This window comes from Oncorhynchus tshawytscha, linkage group LG20, assembly GCF_018296145.1.
Source record: "Oncorhynchus tshawytscha isolate Ot180627B linkage group LG20, Otsh_v2.0, whole genome shotgun sequence".
NCBI lineage: Eukaryota > Metazoa > Chordata > Actinopteri > Salmoniformes > Salmonidae > Oncorhynchus > Oncorhynchus tshawytscha.
The window spans coordinates 32,213,342-32,230,944 of record NC_056448.1 but is presented as its reverse complement, the minus strand read 5'-3'; the positions used below and the strand labels follow the sequence as shown (position 1 = coordinate 32,230,944).

At 42.6% G+C, this 17,603-nt stretch overlaps 2 protein-coding genes across 5 annotated transcripts in view; one reads left to right on the top strand and one right to left on the bottom strand.

Annotated features, from left to right (window-relative positions):
* The first annotated feature begins 1,659 nt into the window (after positions 1–1,659).
* Positions 1,660–8,575, top strand: LOC112220215 (prostaglandin E2 receptor EP4 subtype). Its single transcript, XM_024381937.2, has 2 exons — positions 1,660–2,883; positions 6,001–8,575. Exons 1-2 carry the CDS (start codon positions 2,101–2,103, stop codon positions 6,631–6,633), a joined length of 1,416 nt encoding a protein of 471 aa, XP_024237705.1. The 5' UTR covers positions 1,660–2,100; the 3' UTR covers positions 6,634–8,575.
* A 1,056-nt stretch (positions 8,576–9,631) lies between these two features.
* Positions 9,632–17,603, bottom strand: part of LOC112220216 (tetratricopeptide repeat protein 33) — a 53,922-nt gene continuing 45,950 nt past the window's right edge. For all 4 annotated transcript variants that reach the window (XM_024381938.2, XM_024381940.2, XM_024381941.2 and 1 more), the window contains 2 exons: positions 15,890–16,021; positions 9,632–11,874 (listed from right to left, as the gene is read on the bottom strand). In XM_024381938.2, the coding sequence (XP_024237706.1) occupies positions 11,500–11,874; positions 15,890–16,021 (507 nt within the window). In that variant the 3' untranslated portion in view covers positions 9,632–11,499. The remainder of the gene's footprint in view (positions 11,875–15,889; positions 16,022–17,603) is intronic.

Sequence of the window (17,603 nt, the reverse complement as noted above, 5' to 3'; positions counted from 1 at the left end):
AAGACATGTCACCAGAGGTCTCTTCACAGTCTCTAAGTCCAGAACAGAGTATGGGAGGCGCACAGTACTACATAGAGCCATGGCTACATGGAACTCTATTCCACATCAAGTAACTCACGCAGGCAATAAATCAGATTTTTTTTTAATGATAAAAATACGCCTTATGGAACAGGGAGGACTGTGAAGAGTCACACACACAGGTACAAGCACACACATACAAACACACATAACATACAAACTATACACATGTACACCTGCATTTTGTGTAGTAGTAGAGTAGTGGCTGGAGGGCACACACTTAATGTATTATGAAATCTGTTGTGAAATCTATTTTAATGTTTAAAAATGTTATTATAATGTGTATTACTGACTTACTTTTTTTGCTGCACCCCAGGAAGAGTTCCTGCTGCTTTGGCAGCAGCTAATGGCGATCCATAATAAATCAAAATACAAATATTCCCTCTGCTTTTGGACACTTGTACAAATGGCGGAGGCGCTCGTGAACGCGCAAATGGAGGGGCGAAGCGAAGGGGGTGATTTGGGATTAAGCTCCTCTCTCCCTCTCCCCCTTCACTCCCCTTTAACCTGTCAGACAGAAACGTCTTAACAAAATCAACAGAGCAAGTATCTGAACGTTTACAGGATTATAGAATTCCCGTTACAGTCTGTGTTGCAAATAATTAGCCGGATAAAAAATTGTGTACATTTGAAGCAGATTTCCGGGTGTTCTGCTCTCTGGTGCTGATAGAGCAGGTGATGAGTGCAACGGATGTGAAACGCTAGCTTAGTTAGCGGTGGTGCGCTAATTTGCTCTGCAAGGGCCGCGGCTTTTGTGGAGCGATGGGTAACGATGCTTCGTGGGTGACTGTTGTTGATGTGTGCATACCCTGGTTCGCGCCCGGGAATGGGCGAGGGGACGGTCTAAAGTTATACTGTTACATGAGCAGGTGATAGAACGGAGCGGTTACAGGTTATACACACACTATTACCCGCACCTTTAACCATCCATCATAAAAACTGAGGTTCCTCGGGCCGTGATGGACGATCGAAATCATGAACCTCAATTAAACACCGTGTTTTTCGTCATGGGACAATTATGGCGCATTAACTCTTCCACTCTTGTTTTCAGACATAACTTTCAACATTAAGTACCAAGTCAGAGTCAGTTCATCACCTTATAGTTGATGTTATATATTAAAAATAATAGCTAATAAACAGGTAGATGTGTAACCAGATAGTGAAGACTAAGATCCCATTGGAGGACTTTTGGTTTTATCTGACCCGCTTTATGCATTCACATTCTTACTCCTTTTACAGTTCAGGAGTGGCATGTCAAGGGTAATTTAAAACACTTTTAGTTTTTTACTCTATAGCCTACCTCTAAAACTCACATGGAAACTGCAAACGTTGCAGGCATTTATAACATGATTTATTATAGGTGTGCGCAATGCAAATAAGAGGAACGAGAACAATTTTATAAAACTGCTCCATTGTATAAGACTGGGCTCCTGTGTAATGTCAGAAAATAACCCCTAAATGAAATAGTGCTAACAGTTAGTCATTATGCCTATTTTAAGTCACCTGTAGACGGGGAAAAATACGCATGGTGTGGTTTCCTGGTTTCAAATACATTTCTGACGTCGAGACTTCTGCTGCATTGCATAGGGTGCTAGGCTACACCACAGTGTTAAGCTTCTAATTCAAACGCACAGCGAGGGCAGCGAAGACGAAGGAGGAGTTGAACACAAGCTCCGAGCAAAAACTTCCCTTGTCAATGTCTATGTGGGCCTCGCGGTGTGCAGGACGTCTGGGACAGAAACACTTCGGATTGTAAAAATAAACTAAAGTTTATGACTAACTAAAGAGAGGAGCATGTACATTCAAACACGGAGACATTCGTTTGAGCTGTTATTCAAGTGTGTAACGGTTAGTTAAAATAATGGAAATTGGGGAAGTATGGTTTTGCGTGTTATTGAACGACTTGGAGAGCGCGCACCTACGGAAAGGGTAACGACATGAAAACGGATTGGGAGAGGAGGACACTGGTGAAGAAGTGACTATTTAATTCCACAAAGAAATTGTGAGAGAATTGTGACAGGTATGAATAACGGCACGATAAAAGATGGGCCCCGAGAGCCTACTATTCCGGTGATTATGTTTATTTTAGGAGTGGTGGGGAATGTAATCGCCATCGTGGTGCTCCGAAAGTCTCGGAAAGAACAGAAGGAGACCACCTTCTACACGCTGGTGTGCGGGCTTGCAGTGACCGACCTTTTGGGCACGCTGCTGGCCAGCCCCGTCACCATCGCCACCCGTGTGCAAGGGAAGTGGCCGGGAGGAGAGTCACTGTGTCAGTACTCCGGCTTCATCCTTCTCTTCTTCTTTCTGGTCGGCCTCAGCATTATCTGTGCCATGTCCATAGAGAGATACTTGGCCATAAATCATGCATATTTCTACAACCATTACGTGGACCAAAGACTTGCTGCGTTGACGCTTGCGGGAATCTACATCTCCAACGTGCTGTTCTGCGCGCTGCCTGCCATGGGACTCGGTAAGGTGAAAAAGCAGTTCCCAGAGACCTGGTGCTTCATCGACTGGCGGACTAACGACTCCACGCACGCCGCCTTCTCCTATATGTATGCCGGGGTGAGCTCTTTCCTCATCCTCACCACGGTCATATGCAACGTGCTGGTGTGCGGAGCGCTGATTATGATGCACAAGCGGTTCATCCGCAGGACATCGCTGGGTACGGAACAGGGAGGTCGCATAGCTGTCCTCAGGCGCAGACGGAGCTTCCAACGCATGGCCGGCGCAGAGATCCAGATGGTCATTCTGCTCATCGCTACCTCTGTGGTGGTTCTCATCTGCTCCATACCTTTAGTGGTAAGTGATTTGACGCCTTGTAGAATAACTATTGCAATATTTTGATTGATTTGAAGTTGCGCAAACATTTTGGTCTCACTTTTGTATCTCTCGTTGTGTGTGCGAACTGTGCAGGAATGGATAACCTGGTACCGTGCAATTAAAAGACACGACAGTAGTTTGGGTTGTCTAATAAATGCAAACGTTAATGCAAAGCACAGTGCGTTCTGGTTTGTGTGACGTCATTATTTGTTGTAACACCTTTACGCATCAGCATACGCGTTGATAATTGGAGGGAATATGCCCAAAATGAGATCCTAAATGCCCTCCCAATCGAATAAAGGAATTGAATAGGCTTAATTATTGTGTTATTAAAGTGTTATTGCTGTTATTGTTCAGCCGGTTGTCTGCTGAGGTGTTGTTAGGCCTATTCAGAATATTAACTCTGTCAATTTCTGGCACACTTGCGTTTTAAATATTTCCTTACTTTGAGAAAAATAAGAACAAATAAATATAATTTATCTATTCATCTACCTTCTCCATTTCAATTTTAGTCATTTAGCAGACACTCTTATCCAGAGTGACTTACAGTTAGTGCATTCGGATAGCTAGGTGAGACAACCACATATCACAATAGTACATTTTCTCTCAATAAAGAAGTTATCCGCAAAGTCAGCGCTTTTTTTTTTTAGATTGGCAGGGACTCTGCCTCGGGGGGAAGCTCATTCCACCATTAGATGTTTTGTTGTTGTTGCTTTTCTCTTTAGAAGCCAGTCACCAAAAAGATAAGGACTGACTATAAGAAAGAGAAGCCCTTGGGTTAATAAGATCTAATATTAGAGAATATATAACAGGTAGGCTATGCAAATACTTCAGCCCGCTATGGGCTGATTTAGCACAAATATAGGAAAGACGGGCTAATACATGCTTTTTGTGCGTGTACGTGAGTGAGTGCAACCGCGTGTGCGTACGTGCATAACCACACCTCTAACCACCTTGAGAAATGCAAATGGACCTAAGAAGTATACAGTTGCACCACCTAGGCGTAAGCCCTTCTATGTGGGAAGTGCGTAAGGTAGTGGTGATATTCCACATTTTAACTAGGGACCCCATTTTTGGGGGGCCAGAATTTCTGGGGACACCATTTTTTTTCTCTAGAATTTCTAGCGAACCCACCCAAAATGAAATGACACAACCCACTGGGCATATGGTTGAATCAACATGGTTTCCACAAATGACGTTGAACCAATGTGGAATAGACCTTGAATTGATGTCTGTGAAAAGTGGGAACCTTAAAATTGGTTAAATGACATTCAATTCATAACATTTGAATAGCTCTTATCAAAATTAAGACAACCAATAAATACATTTGCTAAATAAAATGTTCTTTTTTTTCCAATTACCATTCTTAAAAACGTTTGTATATTGTCCCATACAATCATCTGTTCTCTTAATTCTTGGTTCCAAAAAAATGTGGCAGTGCAGTTCCCCGACTTTGAATACCACTGTAGGGTGTTAAATTGGGACTATTTTCATCATGATAGAAAATAGTAGTAGATAGAGATTTAGTAAAAACAAAAATCTGATGTATTTATCCAGATGAGTCCCCATGTTGGTCTCAAAGCTGCGCGATCGCACTGTCCTAATGAAAATGGTGCTAAAATGATCATCTAGTTGACCACACACACCTATATTGCTTTACATTTATTATAATGGTTGGATGACTTGCAACAGGTGTAAATTGTGATCACAAAGTCAGACGTAGCTACGACCAACCTTAAGATAGAAAAATACCAACAAGCTTTCGACATCAATCTTAAACGATATCCCTGATTGTCACGTCCAACTGGTTCAACTGGCCCCAGATGTCATCAGTGGATTATTCTGTCTGTGTATACTTGTTATACAGGGAAACAGATATGGAGTTTATTAGTTAAAAGCTCTCCCATGGAGACAAGATCAACTGGACATACGGATATTTCCACTGAGCTCAAACATTTCCACTGAGCTCGGTCCTCTGTACAGAGTCCTATAAGCCATCCTGTTCCCATGCACTGCATGGTAGTTACAAGAGGATACTGTAAGGACAGTGACTAGAGACAGTACATCCTGCAAGCTCAAAAACACTCCACAGAGAAAATGAACAAATTAACAGCAAGGCACTGAAAATGATCAATGATATATAGTGTTCTATAAACAGTCTCCATGCCACATTTGAGAGTTAGTTACATGTAAAGATATACCCACTGGAGACAGTACATTTCATCCGGCAAGCTTCAAAAACACTGAAAAGATGAACTGAGGGCTTAAGGTCTGAAGAAGAACCTTTAGTCTATAATGAGATATTGAGTTCTAAATGTCGTCCCCATGCTTTGACTGAGAGCTAAGGACAGAGTCACTAGACAGTTCATCCTGCAAGCTTCAAAAACATGAACTGAAAGGCAGACATTTATATTTGAAGAAGACTGCTGTTCTATAATCAGTGTACCAGAGTTCTCTCTCCCACTGTATTTTCCAGGAACAACCCCCAGGGAGTCACCCATATAATCTTATCTTATCATATAGTCATAACTAACCATGTGCCTGACAGTTATTTCACTTCACTTACTTTGACGTTGTCTGAGATAGGTTGTTGATTGGACCTTGGTGATAGCCAATAGCCAGAGACATTCATATGATTGATGATTAACCTGGGGGTTGGGTTGTGTTTTCATTAGCTCTCTGCCCAGGCTTCTGTGCCACTGTCTGCCGGGCAGATACTAGTGCTGCTAGCTACAGTACGCTCTACTGCCCATGCCATGCTCATCTTATGACAACACGCACAACGCCATAGTCAAATAGCTTTGCTTTCATAGCAACCCTGATAGTTTGTCATGTATTTATGTAGGTTTTTCTTGCGCAACAATAATTATAACAAATAACTGCTATGTAGGTTTAGGCTAATGATATTCACGTGTGCAGATATAAGCAGGTTGGAAAGCTACTTCAATAGGATTCAATTAGGATAGTACAACAGGATTCAATATGGGAATCCTATTGAACACACCTATTGAAGCTTTAAAGGTACACATCCTCAAAAATACACTGAATAACCAATAACCCTCCAACCCTGTCCCTATCCCTTCTTTCCTCCCTCAGCTGCGGGTGTTTGTGAACCAGCTGTCTATGGTTGCGTTCGATGCCCATTCAACTCCCCTGGAGAAGAACCCAGATCTCCACGCCATCCGCATTGCCTCCATCAACCCTATCCTGGATCCCTGGATCTACATCCTGCTGAGGAAGACTGTCCTGCTGAAGCTGGTGGAGAAGATCAAGTGTCTGTTCTGCCGTATGGGCTGCCGGGGGCGGGGCTCAGGGGTCAGGGGTCAATTTCGCTGCGGAGGTGAAGGTCATCCGAATTCGTCCATCGTATCCCGGGATTCGCCGTCGCTTGTGTCCCGCGAGCTGAGGGAGGTCATCAGTACTTCACAGACGTTTCTTTATTTGCCGGAGGGGACCGGGGGGGGATCTAGAGGGACAGGGACAGAGGTAGAGGGAAGACCCAGCCCCCCGGCTGTGGAGTGCTCCCTGCTACAGGACCAACAGACACCAGGGGGAAAGGGGATGCAAAATGATTCCAAAAAGGGCACTTTAGGCCCCAGTATATCAATGAGGACAGATGGGACAGTTGATCCTTCACCTCTGAACAGGGTGCCATCGGTCAGAAAAGACAAGACTCTACATGTGACGTTTACAGACGAGACACTGAACTTACAGGAGAAATGCATCTGACGGACACAAACACAAACTTAGCTAGAGTGGCGGATAACACAGAAAAGTCACAGAGGGGAAAAAGGACATCTAACAGCCTTAAAGGTTGGGACTTCTGAAGGGTTAAACTCATAAGGAAAATGTTTCCCTGTGTCATGTTTGTACTATTATAAAAACAACCACATGAAGCAAATAAGCTCCTAGCTGAAGCATGATGTCCTGTTTAGGGTTCGGTCAAAATATCACATGGTGCCAATGTGGATTGTATGAGATTGGATCTATTTACATAGATCATATATTGGATCTATTATATATGTCACATTCTTATTACAAGAATACCAATATAATATACATATACCAGCACACACATCAGTAATGAACATAAAATGTAATTTCACCTTTATAAAGACAATAAGGAGATTTCATTGAACTTTTCAAAAACTCAAACCCACTGAAAGGCACTAAATGCTGCCATGCTATCATAGTGCTATCTGAGATCCTTGGGACGTCCCCACCCCCTAAACCCTAACTAAACCAGAACATTTACCCAATCATGACCGTAACATTTTAAACATTGTAAACAACAAAAGGGTAGGGACATCCCAACAATCCCAGATAGCGAGGACCACTACTTACCACTGGCCTCCACCAATACAATTGTTGTGATACACTGTATAATCCTGAGGCTACAATGTGAATTGTGTCCCATAACATCAATTTATTTCAGAAAGAAAAAATACATGTTTCTTCTCTGTGAGAAGGTCTAGCTAGTTTGTATCCATGTCAAATTGCTACAAAATGGATTGAAATTGTATGTTATATTTCAACATTTGCAAACAATTGTATCATATTGGTTGACTTGGCAGTTTCAAAACAATGCCTGAAGTATAAAAATACAGCAAAACTATTGAGCATATAATCCCATGCAAAAGACTCAAAACAACAAAAACAAACAAAAGACCCATTTCAGTCCATAAGATCCATTCTAGTCCATAAGATCCATTCTAGTCCATAAGATCCATTCTAGCCCATAAATCCTTAGAGACAGATCATAGTCCCCATGCTTTGACCAACTGATCCTGTGATGAAGAGGGTGTGTCCCCTGACCCCGCCTCCACAGTTACCTCCCTAGAATTCCCCTCAGCGTCGACAACCACGACTGTCCTCTTCAGTTCCTCATAGCGTCTCTGTCTCTCGGCTACGGCAGCGCAGGCCACCACCTCGTTTGACTCAAAGTTGTTGTCCTGCTGGAGCTCTGGAGGGTTCAGGACATCCCGTTGGGCCTCCTCCTCCCGCTGGGTCTGGTTCTGGGCCGTCAGTCTCTGCTGCAGCAGCTGCCGCGCCCACACCAGGTCCTCCGACCGGAGGGGGCGCTCTGACGGACACAGGTGGACCGCTACCTGGAAGGACCTCACCGCCTGTTGACAAGACGAAGACCTTTGTGCTATTTTCCTTTCTGTTAACATCTTTTTATTGATTTAAGATTAACACAAATGACTGGTAATGAAGGACAATAATTGTTGTGGGGAAGATGAAGTATAAAAATCCAGCAAGACTATTGAGCATATAATTCCATGCATTTCACTCTGTTACTTGTACTGAGCTTGTACAGATAGGATTCATTTGACCTGTATTGTCGCAGCAAAATAATCCTGCAGCAACAGGACTTGGACGTTTAGTCCATAATGTTGCCTAATCGATGGTTAGTTGGTCAAAATGAGGCTACATGAAAAGTGGAATATTATTAATATAACCATGTGTTAGTGTGCGTGTTCAGTGAATTGACGTAAATCACAAAGATTCTATTTCCTGCGGTGCAAAAGAGTGATCAAATTAAGATCCTACAGCTTGTATGGTTGAAATAACAAAGGGGATTTACATTGCTATTGTCTTTTGTTCAAATGACACTTTATAGGTGCATGGCATTACTTTCCCCCAATTAAATGATATCAGTGAACTGAAATGTGCTTTTGGATGCATTGCTTTTAATGTGGCTAAAGAAAAGAGATACAGTATGTTTCTAAGTTTAAAATATTAATTTAAGGATTTCAAAGTTTAAAATGAACCAGCTCACACAAGTCTATCTGTTCAGACACCGAGCAACATTACGATATTGCACTCCTATGATTGCACCCCCTCACGACAAATTTGACTGACATCTCATTACTACTAGGCTAACCAAACATTGCATCAAGCTACTATATGGCCATGAGAAGTACGCTAGATTGAAACTCTGGCTGCCCCTCGACACCTCCATGTTTCAAGTCCTGTCCACACTCCTTCTGAAGTAGAGAAACTCCCTCAGGGAAGGATGGTGAAGGAGGGTCATATTGGACTGTGCAAAATACAATCAACCCGAACCAGCCTTTTACTGATGACCTAAACTCACAACAACTTTGACTGACATTATTATCAATAAGCAGTATTTGCATAAGCAGAGCTCGATGAGGAAGGTCGTAAGCAGGCCACAGGAAAACACATGCAGCCAACCTGACCCAGTCTTTACGACTGACCTGGTAACCTGACTACCTGATCAAAGCCTCTAAACAAATAAGTTATCAATCAGTCCAGCCCACTGATGGCACTAAAAATAAACATAAATACTGATTACAAGATTATTCTGACAGTGGCTACAGATCATTGATTAATAGCAGTCACCATCCTTCATCCTAATGTGGTTCATCAGGTCAGTCGTAAAGACTGGTTTAGGTTGGCTGCATATGCTTTGCTGCATTTTATTCAGAAGGAAGCAGCATTTTCAGATGTTTTACAGTTAATATGCCTCTAATCAATAATAAAGAAATGTAATTTCTCAACTACAGCACCTTTATGACAAAACATGTGAGGGTTGCAAATTATTTACACTTTAAATGATGTATAACATAGGCTTTTGTACTGTACATCCACTAGTTAATATTTGTAGCATAGCAAGTTTTGTTCAATCTTTTCCATGACTTATGCTGGGGGAGTGAATACAAGTGAAAATATAGCAAATAAAAGGCCAATTCAATTTGCAATGTTACTTGTAACCAATTGATTTATTTTCAATTGACACATTACAGGTAAAACGGATCCATTTTCTCATTATTTACAGAACAAAGTATTACTACATCAGCTGGGTCAGTTATAGAAACATCAATAAAACTCACATTATACATGAGCATTCTCCTGGTCTAAACAGTTGTTCCCTCTCCCACTATTTGTTTACAGCTCCTATCGTCCCCCACATTACCAGTGAATGAACTCAGTCGTATAAAATTAATTATTGTTACAAACACATTCAGGCCCCATTTTGAGACGCTACCACAATCTTATGCTCCAGACTTGTTTTTGAGAATTTTTGTGCCAGGTGTTTAAATGATTTGAATGGCTTTGGCAACATCACCAGATGTTTGCACTGTAAACACAACACGTACCCTCAGTGTGGTTGACTTGTTGAGAGAACCAGGTCTGCTTTTACCCATAGTTGCTGCTTTTTTGCCTACTTCCATCGTAGTGATGATGACCAAAACACATATCCTACCAAATACCAGTTACAATGATATAGGCACCGTTTGTAGTTCTTTACCAATATTACCAATTAATTGTCTAATGATTTCTATTGACAAAATGTTCCTGACGTGTAAGGCCCTATTTAAATCCTAAAGCATCCCCGGACGTTCATGTTCTACAACGAGGCCAGTTCCCTCTGTCAGAAAACTCCTTTTAACACTGTACTACTAGGAAATATATTTGAGAGATACCGATGACGAAATGGTCTTAATATGATTTTAATAAAGACGAGGAGGATACATGAATCCTCTCAAAAACCTGTCTCCTCTTTCACAGCGCCTCTCTTTAATATTGCCAATAATAAACCCCTAAATCTGATAGCCTGTTTTAGTCATACAAAACCCCTTGAGTGTCCCATGAAAACAATCTTGCTATTAGAAGATGCCATTCAAATTCAATGATTCTTCAAGCTTCTAGGCTTTTCAGCATGGCCAGTCCAGGCTGACTGCACAGAGCTTTCAGCGCTATCCAGCTGTTAGATTTCAGGGCCAAGGTGGATATATTGTTTTAGCAGCTCACCTGTCCCCTATGGAGGGTCATATGACACACAAATCCTAACACTCAGCTGGAATTCTGGGAATACTCATGCAATATTATTTCTCTGTGGGGTTTATTTCTCTGAGTTACCGTGGAGACAGAGTTTCCCAACCGATAAGACCAGTCCGTTAGTCATTATGAAATAGCACTTCCAACTGCAACTTTATGTTGCATGAAACTGCAATTTGAAAACTTTTTTAATAACAGCTTGACTGATAGAATCAAGTGACAGGAGTTTTCCAGGGAGATATTTTCCGGTCAAGACGTTCCGAATGTTCTCATAGACATTTCAAAAGAATAAGGGGCAGTTTCCTGGACACAGAGTAAGCCTGGTCCTGAATGGAAAAGCAAGCTCAATAGAGAGTCTCCAGTGAAAAGCTTTTTAGTCCAGGACTAGGTTAAATCTGTGTCTGGGGAAATGAATGTGTCTATGAAATGGGACTGACAGACATATTCCAAAACACAACAGGATCCTCTTTTCAGGAGGAGGATTAATCAACATGAATGACAATTGACCTCGAGTGCCAAATGATGATGATAATTATTTTTGGCTACGCTCAAATTCAGTCTTTTAAAATGGCAGTAATATGAGAGCATTGATAAATAGTGAAAACATAACACACTAAAACAAACATCTATTTGATTAAATGTACCTCTATCAACCACAGTCTTTTGTAGACTAAAGCAGAAAACCATAATGACATGCATAAGACTAAAGACTCAAAACAACAAAAACAAACAAAAAGACCCATTTCAGTCCATAAGATCCATTCTAGCCCATAAGTCCTTAGAGACCGATCATAGTCCCCGTGCTTTGACCAACTGATCCTGTGATGAAGAGGGTATGTCCCCTGACCCCGCCTCCTCCACAGGTACCTCCCTAGAATTCCCCTCAGCATCGACAACCACGACTGTCCTCTTCAGTTCCTCATAGCGTCTCTGTCTCTCGGCTACGGCAGCGCAGGCCACCACCACCTCGTCTGACTCAAAGTCGTAGTCCTGCTGGAGCTCTGGAGGGTTCAGGACATCCCGTTGGGCCTCCTCCTCCCGCTGGGTCTGGTTCTGGGCCGTCCGTCTCTGCTGCAGCAGCTGCCGTGCCCACGCCAGGTCATCCGACCAGAGGGGGCGCTCTGACGGACACAGGTGGACCGCTACCTGGAAGGACCTCACCGCCTGTTGACAAGACGAAGACCTTTGTGCTATTTTCCTTTCTGTTAACATCTTTTTATTGATTTAAGATTAACACAAATGACTGGTATTAAGGACAAATATTTATTGGGGAAGATTTGAAAGGAAAGGTGTATAGATGTTGTGTAGTTCTGTCCTTGAGCTGTTCTTGCATATTGGTGTTCTGTACAATGGCATGTTTTATGTTGAACCCAGGAAGAGGAGCTGCTGCTTTCACAACAGCCTAGTGGGGATCCTAATAAAATACCAAAGCATTGACGTGATATGACCATTGGAGAAGCTTGATGAGTAAAAACAACTGTAGTGTTATGGTTGTCTCCAGGGGTCCTGTTTCTATGTACATTGCTAGTGTATGGTAATCAGACCCTTTCAATGGGAATGGGGTGCAATTGTCTTGAAATAGGAATCATGGAAATGAACAAAGTTAAGGGAAGGTCTCTAATGTACATTTATGTTTTCAAACGGGGTGGTTTGTGCTTTTTTATACTATTATCCGGAAAACATTCAGGGCTTTGTTTTGAAATCAGACACAAATTTATTCAATTCAGTTGATTTAGATCTGCTCTGAGACTAAAAGGAGTAGTGGGTGTTGTTGGTCACAATATGCCTGCTGAGAAGAACCAGGAAACAACTCCAATGCTACAGAGAAAGTCATGTTGACGGTTCGTTCATATTACAATCAAAGATCACTCTACTAGACGGTCTACAGTAATCATGTCAAAAATGTTGTACATCTAAAAGCCAAAGGATGTCAAAGAATCTATAGCACTCTCTTTTCAGTCCCACCATCTGTAAAGCGTGAACAGTTAAAGTCGTAATAGATACGTTTCCTAGGATCCCTATGTTCCGGAAGAAATACGTTCAAAAGGATCCGTATGCAGGTCTGCCGTTTCTGCATAATAATTCCTCTAATTTGATGTGAGGAAGCGTGAGACTAGCAACAATGTGAAGCCGTAGCTCTTGTCTCTCTTCAGAATGTCAGCTACAACAAAACCTCATTCCTGTCACATTAGTTTAATTTATAGAGAGATTCACCGCATCATTACTACAGCCTCCATCCATCATTCACCTGACCAGTCATAAGTACATAGATTTACACATAATTGTCTAACTCTGGAGGAGGGCAAATCATACTTCACATTCTAATGGGCTAATAAATCAAACCATTTCCCTGCCGGTGGAATTATGAATTTAATCTTTAATCTCACACTAAGTACTTTTCATGATAATTGTTGAGTTCGCAAATTACATCTGATTGTGACCGAAATCAGTTGAATACCATTAGAAGCTTCCAGCTATCTCTGTCAGAGCTTAAATTAATAACAAAGTATCTCAGACAGACCAAACTCAAATGACTCAAGCTTTTGTTAGGTGATTCATTCTAAGATGGGGCTGATGCAGGTTCAGTAATGACCAAGAATAACCTCATCCCCCTCATTCTAACCAAAAGGCACTGATCAGCATCAGTGTTTACACATCAGTAGATTAATAAGATACAACTTTATTTATCCCCTTGGGAAATAAGATTGTTAGATAATAAATCTCATAATCTGATAATTGCTCTTATCCCTTTACCCTGCCCGCAACCTTGGGTCGAGCAATAGCCAGCTCCTCCACGTCCGCCCGGACCATGTGCCGCTCCATGGGGGATTGGGCTCCACCCCCCCCTCTGGGACACACACCCGGACCAAGCTCTGCTCCATGGGGGGGATTGAGGCTCGCTCCACCCCCCTCTGGGACGCACGCCCGGACCAAGCTCCGCTCCATGGGGGGGATTGGGCTCCACCCCCTCTGGGACGCACGCCCGGACCACCTGAAGGCACCACAGACTCTGGGCTCCTTTAAAATTGGCCTAAAAAACATCCTCTTTGGGAAGGCCTTCTGTTAGTTAGTTATTGCTGTGTTCCTTGTTGGCCTTGTAGCGTCAGCAGTGTTCTTTGTGTCAATGGGCCGGTCTAGTTGAGTCCTTATTTGTTTATGTCTCTTGTTATTAATTATTTTAACTCACTAACTGTAGCGCTTCAACATTATTTTTCAACGAAAAGCACATTACACATTCAATATATTATTATTTATTACTTATACTATGGGTAGTGCCAGGATCTTTTTCTAGCTACCAGGGAAAACTCCAGGCCCTGATTATTTAGTTGTACACTCCTTATCCCATGGGTGGTGAAGATGCATCCTCTTGCCCGCTCTCAATCGCCATCTCTCCTGCACACTCTTTCTCCTGGTCTCTCCCTCTCCTGCTTTCTCTCTACCTCCTCTTATTCTTCTCAGGGTCCAAATGAGAACACGATATGATTGACAGAATGGTGAAGAGATTTTACTAGCCACCATTACAGGACTCGGCAATCACACCTGGACTATTATGGCCTGTATCTCTATGTTAAAAAGATGGGACTTAGACAACTTTCTGTCTCTCTAATCTCCTCAAATAGCAGTCTTAAGGAGACCTCAGCTCTTATTAGGCCAACATTCCTGAAATGGACTGGTTTGGTGTGCCCAACTGGAACAAGTATGCAAACAAAACTACTATAAAGGCTAAGTCAAGCGAAACTGTCAAGAAAAAAAAAGGTTTTGACAAATGAACTCTGGCAAGTCAAGACTCATAGGATAAATGGTTTGTATTCACACAGTTCTTTCAAAAGCACAGATCTTTCAAAGATGGAATTAGGTCTTCTGTGCTCCTTCTTTCTCTCATTTCAACAACGATCCCCCAACCAAATGACAAAACCGCCCCTTAGATCTGATAGCCTACTTTTGTCATACACTACATATAAAAATGTGATGTTTTATTACAATAGCACATATTCCATTCAGAGTCAATCAGGGCACTAGGTAAATACAGAGAAAGAAAGATACATAGGAGGAAGTACAGAGAGAGGGAGAAACAGAACAAGAGAAAACAGGAGATTGAAAATAGTGAGAAATGGACAGAGAGAACAGTGAACAAGAAAAAAACAAGTGACCAAGAGAGAAATGGACAGAGAGAGAGAGAGAAATGGACAGAGAGAGAGAGAGAGAGAGAGAGAGAAATGGACAGAGAGAGAGAGAGAGAGAGAGAGAGAGAGAGAGAGAGAGAGAGAGAGAGAGAGAGACATGTGTATGTGAAGCCAGAGATCACTGCGCCCGTCTTTGTGCAAACAGGGCGCTACTCAAACATGTCGATGCACACAACGTCCTGAAACGAGACTGAACAAGGCCCTCTAAAAATAGACTGGCATTTTCTCCTCTCCATTATATATGTAAACGTGTATATATTTGGCGGGCTGTAGCTCAGGTAACTTTCAACACTTCCCATTGTTGTTTTGGGTAAACTTCTGACAGTTAAGTTGCCCTGGGACATTAGAGATGTAGAGATGTACACACAGGGCCATTAGCCATAGGGGTTCTCAGTTCAGCTAGGTGTTTTTTCTCTCCTGTCTAAGAGGCAGAGCAGCAGTCCAACTGTGATCCAGCCAGGTTTCATACAGGTTCAGGCGTGCACTGTGGGACACCTTAAGTGATCTTCCATGCCCCAGGCACTTGGGTGTGCTTTAAAAGAAGAGCAACTTTATCCCAGCGAGACAGGGAAAAGTTAAAAATAAGAGCTCAGGGTAATGACTGACATTTTAGTGTCTGTGGGGATGACAGACAAGCTAGGGCCCCTTCCCTACAGTCTCACCTCCATACAGTAACATGTGAGACACGTACGACTCTGCCACCTGCTAACCCTGTAGTGATGTCAGAGGGAGAAGTGCATTATGCACTACAATCTTAGTTTTTCTGTTCATGGATCACAAGTTAGGTTACCTGCTTTTCACACTAGAGAGCCAAACCTCGCAGAGCCAATCCTAGCAGAGCCAACCAAGCTGTACCAAGTTGGCCTGATTACACATCCTCCAAAGTTGCTGGAACTGTGCTCAACAGGACCATGTGAAAAGAAAATATCCGAGACAGCACAGTTTGTTTATGGTTAGCACGACAGTGTGAAAAATGTGTAGGTGGTAAAACTGACCAGGTCCACCTCACCCAGACTGAGCTGGGCACGGCCTAGTGTCTGCCAGCCCTCCCACCACAGGGGGCGGAGCTTCACAGCCATCTCTGCTGCCTGCACTGCTGGGAACACCTCCTGCAGAATGGTCAGCACCTGCAGAGGACAAGGGTCAGAGAGCAAGGGTCAAACAGACTCTGCTGTCATATTTTGCACCATCACGGAAGTAAACTGTATGTGTGTCGTCTCTGGGATTAGGGGAAAAGTCACATTTGCATCCTGAATAAAAATATAATAAAGGACCATTCTATTCAACTTTAGCAACAGATAAATAAACAGATATGGTGACACAGGCAACACAGAGTAACTCACAAAATGGTGAGGATGGTTAACGTCACTTATAAGCTAGTCGCACTCCTCCACCATCCCAGCATCAGTGACAGAGATAACTGAGGCCTGTTTGTCAATTCAGCAGTCAGTAGGAAATTAGATCACAGCACCTGGCACCAGAGGACTGATCACTATGCATGTGAAGCCAGTCATCCTCTGACGGATATTCCTTAGTGGCGTGCCTGTGGAAAATGTGCTGGTCGTGACGTTATAGTGCAGTCTTATTGTCTACGTTATGTATTATAATTAGCAATGCCAGACAAACTAGGGGCAGGATCCTGGTAAATAACCTGCTATTACATTACAATGAGGATAGAGTACTGGAAGGTTCAAGGCCATGATACACAGGGACCTTTAGTGATATGCTGCTAATCATTGGTCTCTGGACTGCAGACCACAGGAGCTACCGCTGTACTGAGGTAGAGAGGACGGAATGAGCATACTGAGACACTGCTTTTGTTTAACCAAGAGAGAAAGGTGACTCAAGAAGTGATTGTTTAAGACATGAGAATAATAAATGTGGTTTATCAGAGATGATATGTTGAAATGTGTGGGGAAATAACAAACCGTGTTCTAGTCTTTGAACCCCCCCCCCCGCTCTCATATTCTGTTTTTGACTGTTATTCTAGGGTAAACATTATATTCAACGGACAATAAGTTAGTCCTCAACATTCATGCCTCATGCAGCTTTACAGAAAGACATCAGTGATGACTGAGCTGCAATGGGATCTCACGCCAATCAAAACGTTCAAAGGAGAAAGTGACGAACACAGAAGGCCTAGGCATTCAAAGGAGAGTGTGATGGACAGACACAAAGAGGCCAGTGCATGTCATAGAGAGGCTAATTGAGTTAAAGGGAGGAAGGTGATAAGAGACTCCTGGAGCTCGTCGTGCAGCATGTGGAGAACGCCCAACTGACAGAGACTGGACTAATGGGGACAGATAGTTTTATTGCACCGGTCAGACAGTGTTAAAACTGTGTAATGAAACACATCAGAATATAGTTAATGAGGGAGGGAAATGTCTCCCCTGCTACAGAACATAGAGTTCTGCGTGTTTGTGACCCCTTTTTATGTGTCCCTTCTAAAACATGACCAATGAAGTTACTTAGCAGCCTGAAATACAGAACTTGGCTAAATGAGGACACGTAATTCAATTCTTCTCAGATTTCATATCATGGTTGATAATGTCAGCCATTAAAAGTGGGGAGGGAAAATGCTGCTTGGAAAGGTTAAGGCTATATATAAGGAGAAAGTTAATTGTGGTACAGATACCATTGGAGAAGTGTGGGGACATGTGGTGTGACTATAGATCACAGTCAGGGATAGCCAACTGCTGTGCTCTATGA

Bases quoted from the DNA above. Each gene is read 5' to 3' on its own strand.
- LOC112220215 (XM_024381937.2), top strand. From the start codon at position 2,101: ATGAATAACGGCACGATAAAAGATGGGCCCCGAGAGCCTACTATTCCG. The intron at 2,884-6,000 runs GTAAGTGATTTG...TTCCTCCCTCAG, and splicing joins TCTGCTCCATACCTTTAGTG to CTGCGGGTGTTTGTGAACCA.